We start from the raw sequence: 13,288 nt of genomic DNA, 5'->3' as shown, positions 1-13,288 counted from the left end.
TGCCCCTCTCGTGCACCTGCTGTTTGTTTAATGGAACACCAAGGCAGCTGGAACTGATAAACAACCCCCCCTGCTACTTAACTGACTAGATCAATAACCCAGAAGTTGAATTGACTTGATGCAATACTCTGATTACAAACTGTTCCTTTAATTTTTTTTTTTTAGCAGTATATACGCTAATTAAAAATGTTAACATGAAAAACAAGAGCAGTCAGATTTCTTATGTCTGCTAATCTGGATTACCTCCAAAATTCAGTGGTCTTCCATGAAGTAGTTTTGAAGAAATCTTTCAAAGCTTATATAAAGTAAATATTGATCCAGAATCCGGATCTGGATCACCTCCAAAATTCAATGGAGTCTTCAATGCCTTAAACTCTATCTGTGGTGAAAATTTGGTGAGAATGTGAAGCAGTTTTAAAGTAATCCTTCAAAGCCTATATAAAGTCAATCTTCATCCAGAATCAGGATCCGGATCCAGATCACCTCCAAACCTTCATAGATTCTTCCATGGTGTAATTAGCACTGGTACAACAGTCTCTAGTGCAAAGAGACTGGTAGAGTGTTTTTGAAAACATGGCTGTGATTGGTCCATCTGATACGTCGGCCGCTATTGGCTATCACGTCACGCTCTGTGACTGGCATTGGCGAAACCGCTGTAAATGTGAAAAACAAACCGAATAGCACTGGTACCACAGTCTCTGTGGAGGAGTGGAACCAACTTATGTTGTAAACAAAGGCTGCAGCCAATCAGAGAGCGGCGTGTCTCAGCCAATCAGCAAAATGTCAGAATACTAAAAGTCACATGACCAAATAACCCCATACCAACTCCTTTGCCTTGGCTGGAGGAGTGGAACCAACTTAATGGCCTAATATGCATCTGTGTTGAAAATTTCATCAAAATCCCTGTACAGTAATTTTGACGTAACCCTGCTAACAGTAGTCCTTCAAAGCCTATATAAAGTGAAACTTGATCCAGAATCCGAATCCAGATGTGGATCACCTCTAAAATTTAATGGGTTCTTCTGTGGCGAAAATTTCGTCAAAGTCCATCCCGTAGTTTTGGCGTAATCCTGCTAACAGTCAGACAGATAGACAAATAAACGCAGATGATTTTATTACGTCCTTCGAGGACGTAATAAAGTTTGCAATCACTGCATTTTTCCTCACAGAAAACTCATCAATATTCGATAATGAAATCAATAAAGAACCACATAGATAAGCAGAATCAATAATAGCATTGATGTCAATAAAACATTGTTAGTTTCTATCCCTGCTGCCCTGTGGTGGATTTGTGGGTCTTGTTTGAGGACATGAAGTCCCAGATTGGTTGTGTGAGCATACTTTAATCAATAGTGTGTTACAAACATTAAGTGTGGATTTTGTTGTGTGTTGTGTTTCAGTTTGAGCTGTTGCTCTCGATGTGAAGGCCCTCAACTGAAGATGAAGAGGCTTCCTGTGGGAGGCAAAGCTTCTTCAGGCACAGTGAGTTCGCACCTGTCCACTGATTGAGCAGAAGCACATTAAACATTAGTTTGTCCAGACTCAAACATGGTGCTCCAAGACTCTAACCTGTGTCACCAAGCTTTGAAGATGACTAACTACTACAGTTTTGAAGATGGTCCTGTTGCTTTCTTTAGTTATTTATTTATTTATTGCTGAAATATACACACAGCTTCCCTTCCTCCCTCTCAAATCACATATGTGTTGATTACTGTGTGATGCACTGAAGTGGAAAGGAAGAAAAATTATGACCCACCAGTTCTGACTTATTATAACCTCCATGTATAGGAATCACCCTGTTGATGGTTGATGAGTCTTTTGCGTACAACTTCTCCAAAAGCGATTGGAGGATTTCAGTGAAACGTAACACAAAGGTAGCACACCGTATAAAGATTTGCTTGAAGGTAAATCATTCTGGACTCATGTCTTTGAGGGGAGATATTTGGTATTTTCTTCTATTTTGATATCTTCTATATATATAAAAGGCAGTGTATGTATGTGGCACATTTTCTGTTTGGGGTGAACTGCCAAACACAATCGACACCAAAACTTGGTATGGTCACTGGGGCCCTTAAGATGAAAGTGCACGTGTGCGAACACACACACACACGGTCAGCATTATATATTAGATCACGACCCACTCACTGGAGTCCTTATTTTCACAGTTCACCTGGTATTCAGGTCAGGTATCAGCATCACACTTTACTGATTATGTAGTAGCGGCTGGTGAGGGTGGATTTTAATTAGAACCCGTACGGGCCAGTGCACACTGCATGCGAGTTAAGGTGTGTGTTTTTTGAGTTAAAAAGTACCTGCTGTGTAAAGCATGCAGACTGTCGATATGCCTCCTAAGAAGCAGGGAGTGTAAGGTCGTAAAACTCCAAGCACTAAATAGATGAAATGTAATAGAGCTGGGAAAAGATCTGCAGAGACACTAAGAGCATTATATATCCCACAGCATTGCAGTGATATGACATTATCACCTTTTTATCATCATTCACTTGAGTCTCATGAATGTCACAAATTGCTCTATGAATATTAATGATGGCATCATACACACAATGCAGTGCAACTTACTGCACCTTAACTAAAGTGACATGAAATATACATATACTGTATATGGCTAAAATTCTTCTCTATTACCCGTGCATAGAACGGGTAACTCAGCGAGTGTGTGTGTGTGTATATATATATATATATATATATATATATATATATATATATATATATATATATATATATATATACACACTCAACAAAAATATAAACGCAACACTTTTGGTTTTGCTCCCATTTTGTATGAGATGAACTCAAAGATCTAAAACTTTTTCCACATACCCAATATCACCATTTCCCTCAAATATTGTTCACAAACCAGTCTAAATCTGTGATAGTGAGGACTTCTCCTTTGCTGAGATAATCCATCCCCCCTCACAGGTGTGCCATATCAAGATGCTGATTAGACACCATGATTAGTGCACAGGTGTGCCTTAGACTGCCCACAATAAAAGGCCACTCTGAAAGGTGCAGTTTTATCACACAGCACAATGCCACAGATGTCGCAAGATTTGAGGGAGCGTGCAATTGGCATGCTGACAGCAGGAATGTCAACCAGAGCTGTTGCTCGTGTACTGAATGTTCATTTCTCTACCATAAGCCGTCTCCAAAGGCGTTTCAGAGAATTTGGCAGTACATCAAACCAGCCTCACAACCGCAGACCACGTGTAACCACACCAGCCCAGGACCTCCACATCCAGCATGTTCACCTCCAAGATCGTCTGAGACCAGCCACTCGGACAGCTGCTGAAACAATCGGTTTGCATAACCAAAGAATTTCTGCACAAACTGTCAGAAACCGTCTCAGGGAAGCTCATCTGCATGCTCGTCGTCCTCATCGGGGTCTCGACCTGACTCCAGTTCGTCGTCGTAACCGACTTGAGTGGGCAAATGCTCACATTCGCTGGCGTTTGGCACGTTGGAGAGGTGTTCTCTTCACGGATGATGCGAAGGAGATGTGTTGCACTGCATGAGGCAAATGGTGGTCACACCAGATACTGACTGGTATCCCCCCCCCCCCAATAAAACAAAACTGCACCTTTCAGAGTGGCCTTTTATTGTGGGCAGTCTAAGGCACACCTGTGCACTAATCATGGTGTCTAATCAGCATCTTGATATGGCACACCTGTGAGGTGGGATGGATTATCTCAGCAAAGGACAAGTCCTCACTATCACAGATTTAGACTGGTTTGTGAACAGTATTTGAGGGAAATGGTGATATTGGGTATGTGGAAAAAGTTTTAGATCTTTGAGTTCATCTCATACAAAATGGGAGCAAAACCAAAAGTGTTGCGTTTATATTTTTGTTGAGTGTGTGTATATATATATATATATATATATATATATATATATATATATATATATACACACACAGGGTAATATAATACAAAATGGGAGCAAAACCAAAAGTGTTGCGTTTATATTTTTGTTGAGTATATATATATACAGGGTTCTAGCTAGCGCAAAGTTGCGTTACAGCCTGTTACGCTATAATTTTGGACTGTTACGCATATTTTGGACGTTACGATTATTTTCAGTACAGCGTCTGTAATCAACCGTTTCTGCAGCGCGACTCCAGTTTGAAGCGTGAATCGAAGCAATGCTTCGATTCAATGACTCATGGCTCTTTGATTTGCTGCTCTTCAGAAGCCGTAAGTCCGCTTCTTAACCCCTCTTAAAGCCATTAAAATATCATGAGTCACTTTTGTGTTGATTAAAGTCACTAACTGTGACTCTTGTCTTGTTGCAGTTGAGAAACGAGAATCGTCCTCCGTTCCGTGCTTCAACTCTGCGCGGCTCTCTGCTGAGACAGAGTCCACTCGAATTAATAACGTCAAAACGAATTGCTGCTTTAAATAAAATGACACCTCTTACAAATGTTGCAATACAGACAATAAACTACAATCGACTAAAACGTTTTTTCCTCCCAAAATGAGCTCATAGGTATGGAAAGACATTCGTGCCAATCATGCCAATAATAATGTCTGAAAAGAAATGCTTTTGACAAAAACTAACAGATTTTATTTCTGTTTATGTTCTGTGACCCCTTATTGGAATAAGAAAGTTCAGAAAAATGGATGAATGGCTGTATTTAATTAATATTAAGGTTTTATCGAGCGTGCAGCACAAACGTTTGCCAGTTTGTCCAACGTAAACACTTTTTAGACCATACTTCCAGGACTGTAAAGTTTTCCTTTTTTTTTTTCTTTTTTTTTTAAGGATCAGGTGGGCTGTGATTCAAGCTGACTCGGATTTCAACTAAACATGGCTTAGAGATGGAACCTGCCAAGAAACAAATTTTCCCAAAATCTTTTGACCAAAAACCAAACGGTGACCTTGCCAGCGGTCATCAAACTTCAAGGCAAAAATGCTTTCAAGTGGTGTAACATTCAGCACCATCAAGTCTCCAAGGTAGTTTAACTATCAAATGACTTTTGGAGGCAAACTCTTTCATCTTACATACATATTAGGTTGGGGGCTCAATGGCGCTGAATATAGGGGCCCTCAAATTCTGGTCATTTTGTGATATTGGCTGAATTTAAAGGCCCATAACCCTCTGCACCATCAAGACCCCAACCAGATTTCAATGTTATCAACAAATATAGGCCCTACTCTATCAAATGCAACTGCAAAAACATTGGGGTCTTGATGGCGCTGGTCACCAGGGGGCGCCAAAATACTCAACTTGCCTAATTTTGAGGACGTTTAGCGCCACCTGGTGGCCCACACCATCAGCCTTTTTAACAGATTTTGCAGGAGTGGATAAACTAACATCTCTACTTTGTATAACAGTTTGCAGAATTTTGGGGACTCCTCTTATACTGGTTTGATGCCCCGTTTTAATCAGGTCATTGAACACATGCTCACTAACCCAATTGCATGAATTACCACATGAATACATGTTTGATCTGATATTTTCTTTTGATTCTCCTTCCCTTATGTACAGTCAATCCAATACATGTGTATTGGTATCAGTTGCTATGGCAACAAGCATGTGAATATGCCCTGTTCAATAGAACACAAGAATTCAGGCAAATGTTAGCGGACTAAAAATTATCGGACCAACACTTAGCGGAAGATAGTTGGTCCGATGATGGTTTTCAAAGTTATCTGAAAAGCTAATCCAATAATGAAAACATTATCTTCGATAATTAGCGATTAGCGGACCTGTGCCCACCACTGCTTCTGCATATGCCTCATTTGTGACTGTCGAAGCAAACTGCTTGAGAGAAACACCACGTAACCAAAATGTTAAGCACCAAAAGCTGGCACCCTCTGATTACGGTATAATGCAAGTGATGCTAATGTGTTAGCCTGTGAGGGGAACATGGTGATTTAACCCCAGACTAATCCATGTGTAATCCCGTTTATGAGTCTGGCAAATAATAGGTCAGACAGACAGGCAGAGAAATCATTGTTAAATTTTAGTTTAAGAAGCATTTTAGTCACATATAAAAATAATAATGACCATTAATACATCCACCAAACATACCCAGACACAATTCCTGATTTTTGACCACAGGTAAGTTGAGGTAGCGTGCCGTTGCTAAGCCAATAATCAGACCAGCAGCAATAATAGGCCAAGGTCTGAAACTCTTCTTGGTATCAGCCAGCTGGTTCTGAAACTTCTTTTCTTGGGCAGCTAATTCATTTTTAAATCTTTTGTCCTGGTCATCCATTGCTTGTTTATACATGTTCTCTTTTAGTTTTGTCTTTTCTTCTTGGTCTGCCAGTTTTGTTATGAATGTATTCTTCAGGTCTTCCAGCCTTTTTTCAAGTGTGTCCTCTTTTAATTTGAAATTAATTTCCTGGACTGCCAGTTCTTTTTTGAACTTGGTCTGCAAGTCTTCTAGCATCTTCAGGTATTGGTCCTCCTTGGATTGGAAATTTTCATCTCGGGCTGCAAGTTCTCTTTGGAATGATTTCTCCAAGTCTTCCATCTTTTGCTCATAATTTTGCACCTTAACTTGTAAATTATGTTCCCTGGCCAACGCTTCTTCTTTGTATTTGATGCTGAGGTCTTCCAGCTCTTTTCGATAGCTGTCCTCCCTAGACTGGAACTCCTTTTCCAGAGTTGCCAGTTCTTTTTTAAATTTTTTTTCCAGGTTTTCCATTTCTTTGTGGTAACTTTGCTCCTTGGATCGAAAGTTTTGTTCCTGTGCTGCCAATTTGTTAAATTTGTGTTCCAGGTCTTTAAACTTTCTTTCATAGCTGTCCTCCTTAGACTGGAGACTCTCTGTCAGGGCTGCCAGGTCTTTGCATCTCTTGTCCAGGTCCTCCAGGTGCTTTTGGTAGGTTTCCTGCTGAGATTTAATTTGTTCTTCCAGTTTTGAGAGTTCTTTTTTAAATTTATTTACCAGGTGTTCCAGCTCTAATTGATGTAAGTCCTCCTTATGCCGATATTTCTCTTTCCAGGTTGCCAGTTCCTTTGTAAATAGTTTGTTCAGGTCTTTCAGCTGTTTTTGGTGACTGTCCTCCTTAAATTGGAAACTCTGTTTCTGGGCTGTCAGTTCTTTTTGATGCTTTTTGTCCTGGTTTTGCAGCTCTTCCATAAAATTTTGTTTCATATCTCCCATCTCTTTCTGGTGTTGGTCCATCTTTTTCTGGTGTTGGTCTCTCTGAATCAAAAGCCTCTCCTCCTGGGCTGCCAGAGTTTTTGTGTGACGGTCCTCCTGGTCTTTCAGATGTTTGTTGAAATTGAACTTCATGGTTTCCATCTGTTCTTTAAAACATGTGACCAACTCCTTCAGGTCCTTCTGAGCAGATTGTTGCTGCTCCGTTGTCTTCTGGAGCAGAGGAGCCACGGCTGACTCTCGCTCTTGGGAGCTTTTCCTGCTGAACATTTTCTCTTCCTCCTTCAACAGATCTTTGAGTTGACTAAATTTCTTCTGGATCTGTTGCTTTTTGTCCTGATAAACGGCTCCATCGTTGTGCTGTAATATAAAGTACACAAAATTATTAGTAAAATGTTAACGTTCACATTTAGCTTCCAGTTTTTCAAAATGATATCTGGCTTTGCTTGTGTAATTATTAATGTTTTGTAAATATAAGACTGAAGACTGATATAAAACACAGCGCAGGAAAAAACGGTTAAAATCTTACTTCCTCCATGTTTTCCTGCATCATTCACACATAAAATACAGGACAGGAAAACACATGGCAAAGAATCAAGTGTTGAAGAATCTTACCGCCTTCATGTTTTCCTGCATCATTCTGACTGAATTTTCTCAGAGTTCTCAGAGTGTGATTGATGATTGCTGCTCCCTGCTGTCGTAAAAATAACACTGTGACCTCTACCCATGCTTGTTTGTAGGCTTTGTGATGATTGAGCTTTATGACAACAAAGAGTGCTTTGAGCTCTGATGGGACTTTATGACATCACAGGGCAGCCTCTTTTCAGTGATGTCATAAAGTGACCATACTCTGTTTCAAAGCTTTTGTAAAGTGAGCAACTGTATTTGGCCAGGGTAGACTCCGCCTCTCATCTGCAGGGGTGGGCTCCAGCCACCCCCTCCCCCCATCCCACCGAACGCCGAACTGTTTACACAGAGACTGCTACCTGCTGCTTTGGACTCTGAACTAACAGACTTTTTCACTTGTGCTTTTTCACTTCACCTGTGCTGCTCCACAGCGTGTCTGGTGGATTTTTTTTATTTTATTTTATTTTTTAGCACCGTTGTCGTGCGTTACCTGTGCTGTTCCATGGCCTGTCTGGTGGATTTTTATTTTATTTTTTAGCACTGTTGTCGTGCGTTACCTGTGCTGCTCCATGGCCTGTCTGGTGGATTTTTATTTTATTTTTTAGCACTGTTGTCGTGCGTTACCTGTGCTGCTCCATGGCCTGTCTGGTGGATTTTTATTTTATTTTTTAGCACTGTTGTCGTGCGTTACCTGTGCTGCTCCATGGCCTGTCTGGTGGATTTTTATTTTATTTTTTAGCACCGTTGTCGTGCGTTACCTGTGCTGCTTCATGGCCTGTCTGGTGGATTTTTATTTTATTTTTTAGCACTGTTGCTGTGCGTTACCTGTGCTGCTCCACAGCCTGTCTGGTGGATTTTATTTTATTTTATTTTTTAGCACTCTTGCCGTGCGTTACCTGTGCTGCTCCACAGCCTGTCTGGTGGATTTTTATTTTATTTTATTTTTTTAGCACTGTTGTCGTGCGTTACCTGTGCTGCTCCATGGCCTGTCTGGTGGATTTTTATTTTATTTTTTAGCACTGTTGCTGTGCGTTACCTGTGCTGCTTCATGGCCTGTCTGGTGCCTTAACTAAAGCACTCCTTCTGTTGAATTACCTCTAAATTATTTACACATTATTCACTTTGCGTGTTTTTAGGAATCCGCTTGGTTAGCGTAGCTACTAGCTCTTAGCCGATTTAGCATGGCGGCTTCTCCTGTCTCTCCCGCACTTTTCTGCTCTGGGTGTGAAATGTTTAGTTATTCCTCGGCCTCCTTTAGCAGTAACGGTACTTGTAATAAGTGTAGCTTATTCGTAGCTTTGGAGGCCAGGCTGGGCGAATTGGAGACTCGGCTCCGCACCGTGGAAAATTCTACAGCTAGCCAGGCCCCTGTAGTCGGTGCGGACCAAGGTAGCTTAGCCGCCGTTAGTTCCCCCCTGGCAGATCCCGAGCAGTCGGGAAAGCAGGCTGACTGAGTGACTGAGGAGGAAGCGTAGCCCTAAACAGAAGCCCCGTGTACACCGTCAACCCGTTCACATCTCTAACCGTTTTTCCCCACTCGACGATACACTCGCCGAGGATCAAACTCTGGTTATTGGCGACTCTGTTTTGAGAAATGTGAAGTTAGCGACACCAGCAACCATAGTCAATTGTCTTCCGGGGGCCAGAGCAGGCGACATTGAAGGAAATTTGAAATTGCTGGCTAAGGCTAAGCGTAAATTTGGTAAGATTGTAATTCACGTCGGCAGTAATGACACTCGGTTACGCCAATCGGAGGTCACTAAAATTAACATTAAATCGGTGTGTAACTTTGCAAAAACAATGTCGGACTCTGTAGTTTTCTCTGGGCCCCTCCCCAATCGGACCGGGAGTGACATGTTTAGCCGCATGTTCTCCTTGAATTGCTGGCTGTCTGAGTGGTGTCCAAAAAATGAGGTGGGCTTCATAGATAATTGGCAAAGCTTCTGGGGAAAACCTGGTCTTGTTAGGAGAGACGGCATCCATCCCACTTTGGATGGAGCAGCTCTCATTTCTAGAAATCTGGCCAATTTTCTTGGATCCTCCAAACTGTGACTGTCCAGGGTTGGGACCAGGAGGCAGAGTTGTGGTCTTACACACCTCTCTGCAGCTTCTCTCCCCCTGCCATCCCCTCATTACCCCATCCCCGTACGGTGCCTGCTCCCAGACCACCAATAACCAGCAAAAATCTATTTAAGCATAAAAATTCAAAAAGAAAAAATAATATAGCACCTTCAACTGCACCACAGACTAAAACAGTTAAATGTGGTCTATTAAACATTAGGTCTCTCTCTTCTAAGTCCCTGTTGGTAAATGATATAATAATTGATCAACATATTGATTTATTCTGCCTAACAGAAACCTGGTTACAGCAGGATGAATATGTTAGTTTAAATGAGTCAACACCCCCGAGTCACACTAACTGTCAGAATGCTCGTAGCACGGGCCGGGGCAGAGGATTAGCAGCAATCTTCCATTCCAGCTTATTAATTAATCAAAAACCCAGACAGACCTTTAATTCATTTGAAAGCTTGTCTCTTAGTCTTGTCCATCCAAATTGGAAGTCCCAAAAACCAGTTTTATTTGTTATTATCTATCGTCCACCTGGTCGTTACTGTGAGTTTCTCTGTGAATTTTCAGACCTTTTGTCTGACTTAGTGCTTAGCTCAGATAAGATAATTATAGTGGGCGATTTTAACATCCACACAGATGCTGAGAATGACAGCCTCAACGCTGCATTTAATCTATTATTTGACTCTATTGGCTTTGCTCAAAAAGTAATTGAGTCCACCCACCACTTTAATCATATCTTAGATCTTGTTCTGACTTATGGTATGGAAATAGAAGACTTAACAGTATTCCCTGAAAACTCCCTTCTGTCTGATCATTTCTTAATAACATTTACTCTGATGGACTACCCAGCAGTGGGGAATAAGTTTCATTACACTAGAAGTCTTTCAGAAAGCGCTGTAACTAGGTTTAAGGATATGATTCCTTCTTTATGTTCTCTAATGCCATATACCAACACAGTGCAGAGTAGCTACCTAAACTCTGCAAGGGAGATAGAGTATCTCGTCAATAGTTTTACATCCTCATTGAAGACAACTTTGGATGCTGTAGCTCCTCTGAAAAAGAGAGCTTTAAATCAGAAGTGTCTGACTCCATGGTATAACTCACAAACTCGTAGCTTAAAGCAGATAACCCGTAAGTTGGAGAGGAAATGGCGTCTCACTAATTTAGAAGATCTTCACTTAGCTTGGAAAAAGAGTCTGTTGCTCTATAAAAAAGCCCTCCGTAAAGCTAGGACATCTTTCTACTCATCACTAATTGAAGAAAATAAGAACAACCCCAGGTTTCTTTTCAGCACTGTAGCCAGGCTGACAAAGAGTCAGAGCTCTATTGAGCTGAGTATTCCATTAACTTTAACTAGTAATGACTTCATGACTTTCTTTGCTAACAAAATTTTAACTATTAGAGAAGAAATTACTCATAACCATCCCAAAGATGTATCGTTATCTTTGGCTGCTCTCAGTGATGCCGGTATTTGGTTAGACTCTTTCTCTCCGATTGTTCTGTCTGAGTTATCTTCATTAGTTACTTCATCCAAACCATCAACATGTTTATTAGACCCCATCCCTGCCAGGCTGCTCAAGGAAGCCCTACCATTATTTAATGCTTCGATCTTAAATATGATCAATCTATCTTTGTTAGTTGGCTATGTACCACAGGCTTGCAGGATTGTCTTACAGACATAAAGACATGGATGACCTCTAATTTCCTGCTTTTAAACTCAGATAAAACTGAAGTTATTGTACTTGGCCCCACAAATCTTAGAAACATGGTGTCTAACCAGATCCTTACTCTGGATGGCATTACCCTGACCTCTAGTAATACTGTGAGAAATCTTAGTCATTTTTGATCAGGATATGTCATTCAAAGCGCATATTAAACAAATATGTAGGACCGCTTTTTTGCATTTACGCAATATCTCTAAAATCAGAAAGGTCTTGTCTCAGAGTGATGCTGAAAAACTAATTCATGCATTTATTTCCTCTAGGCTGGACTATTGTAATTCATTATTATCAGGTTGTCCTAAAAGTTCCCTAAAAAGCCTTCAGTTAATTCAAAATGCTGCAGCTAGAGTACTGACGGGGACTAGCAGGAGAGAGCATATCTCACCCATATTGGCCTCTCTTCATTGGCTTCCTGTTAGTTCTAGAATAGAATTTAAAATTCTTCTTCTTACTTATAAGGTTTTGAATAATCAGGTCCCATCTTATCTTAGGGACCTCGTAGTACCATATCACCCCATTAGAGCGCTTCGCTCTCAGACTGCAGGCTTACTTGTAGTTCCTAGGGTTTGTAAGAGTAGAATGGGAGGCAGAGCCTTCAGCTTTCAGGCTCCTCTCCTGTGGAACCAGCTCCCAATTCAGATCAGGGAGACAGACACCCTCTCTACTTTTAAGATTAGGCTTAAAACTTTCCTTTTTGCTAAAGCTTATAGTTAGGGCTGGATCAGGTGACCCTGAACCATCCCTTAGTTATGCTGCTATAGACGTAGACTGCTGGGGGGTTCCCATGATGCACTGTTTCTTTCTCTTTTTGCTCTGTATGCACCACTCTGCATTTAATCATTAGTGATCGATCTCTGCTCCCCTCCACAGCATGTCTTTTTCCCGGTTTTCTCCCTCAGCCCCAACCAGTCCCAGCAGAAGACTGCCCCTCCCTGAGCCTGGTTCTGCTGGAGGTTTCTTCCTGTTAAAAGGGAGTTTTTCCTTCCCACTGTAGCCAAGTGCTTGCTCACAGGGGGTCGTTTTGACCGTTGGGGTTTTACATAATTGTTGTATGGCCTTGCCTTACAATATAAAGCGCCTTGGGGCAACTGTTTGTTGTGATTTGGCGCTATATAAAAAAAAAATTGATTGATTGATTGATCCATGTGACCCCTTATTGGAATAAGAAAGTTCAGAAAAATGGATGAATGGCTGTATTTAATTAATGATTAAGGTTTTATCGAGTGTGCAGCACAAACATTTGCCAGTTTGTCCAACATAAACACTTTTTAGACCATATTTCCAGGAGTTTAAAGTTTTCCTTTTTTTTAAGGATCAGGTGGGCTGTGATTCAAGCTGACTCGTATTTCAACTAAACATAGCTCAGAGATGGAACCTACCAAGAAACGAACTTTCCCAAAATCTTTTGATCTAAAACCAAACGGTGACATTGCCAGCGGTCATCAAAGTTCAAGGCAAAAATGCACAAAAACTGATATTTCGTGAAATTCCTAGCTTTCAAGTGGTGTAACATTCAGTGCCATCAAGTCTCCAAGCTAGTTTAACTACCAAATGACTTATGGAGGCAAACTCTTTCATCTTACATACGTATTAGGTTGGGGGATCAATGGCGCTGAATATAGGGGGCGCTCAAAGTCTGGTCATTTTGTGAAATTGGCTGTATTTGAAAGCCCATAACCCTCTGCGCCATTAAGACCTAACCAGATTTCAATGTTAACAAATATAGGCCCTACTCTATCA

The 13,288-nt window shown here is 41.1% G+C and overlaps 1 protein-coding gene across 1 annotated transcript in view; it reads left to right on the top strand.

The window, feature by feature from the left end:
* LOC117510137 (cell cycle checkpoint protein RAD17-like) overlaps nucleotides 1-13,288 on the top strand; it is a 91,364-nt gene that overhangs the window by 3,347 nt on the left and 74,729 nt on the right. Inside the window, exon 2 of the mRNA XM_034169750.1 lies at nucleotides 1,401-1,482. Within this exon, the coding sequence (XP_034025641.1) occupies nucleotides 1,441-1,482 (42 nt within the window). The 5' untranslated portion in view covers nucleotides 1,401-1,440. The remainder of the gene's footprint in view (nucleotides 1-1,400; nucleotides 1,483-13,288) is intronic.

This window comes from Thalassophryne amazonica, chromosome 5 (assembly GCF_902500255.1).
Source record: "Thalassophryne amazonica chromosome 5, fThaAma1.1, whole genome shotgun sequence".
Lineage (NCBI taxonomy): Eukaryota > Metazoa > Chordata > Actinopteri > Batrachoidiformes > Batrachoididae > Thalassophryne > Thalassophryne amazonica.
Note: the sequence above shows the minus strand (reverse complement) of the source record. Positions and strands in the feature narration are given on the sequence as shown.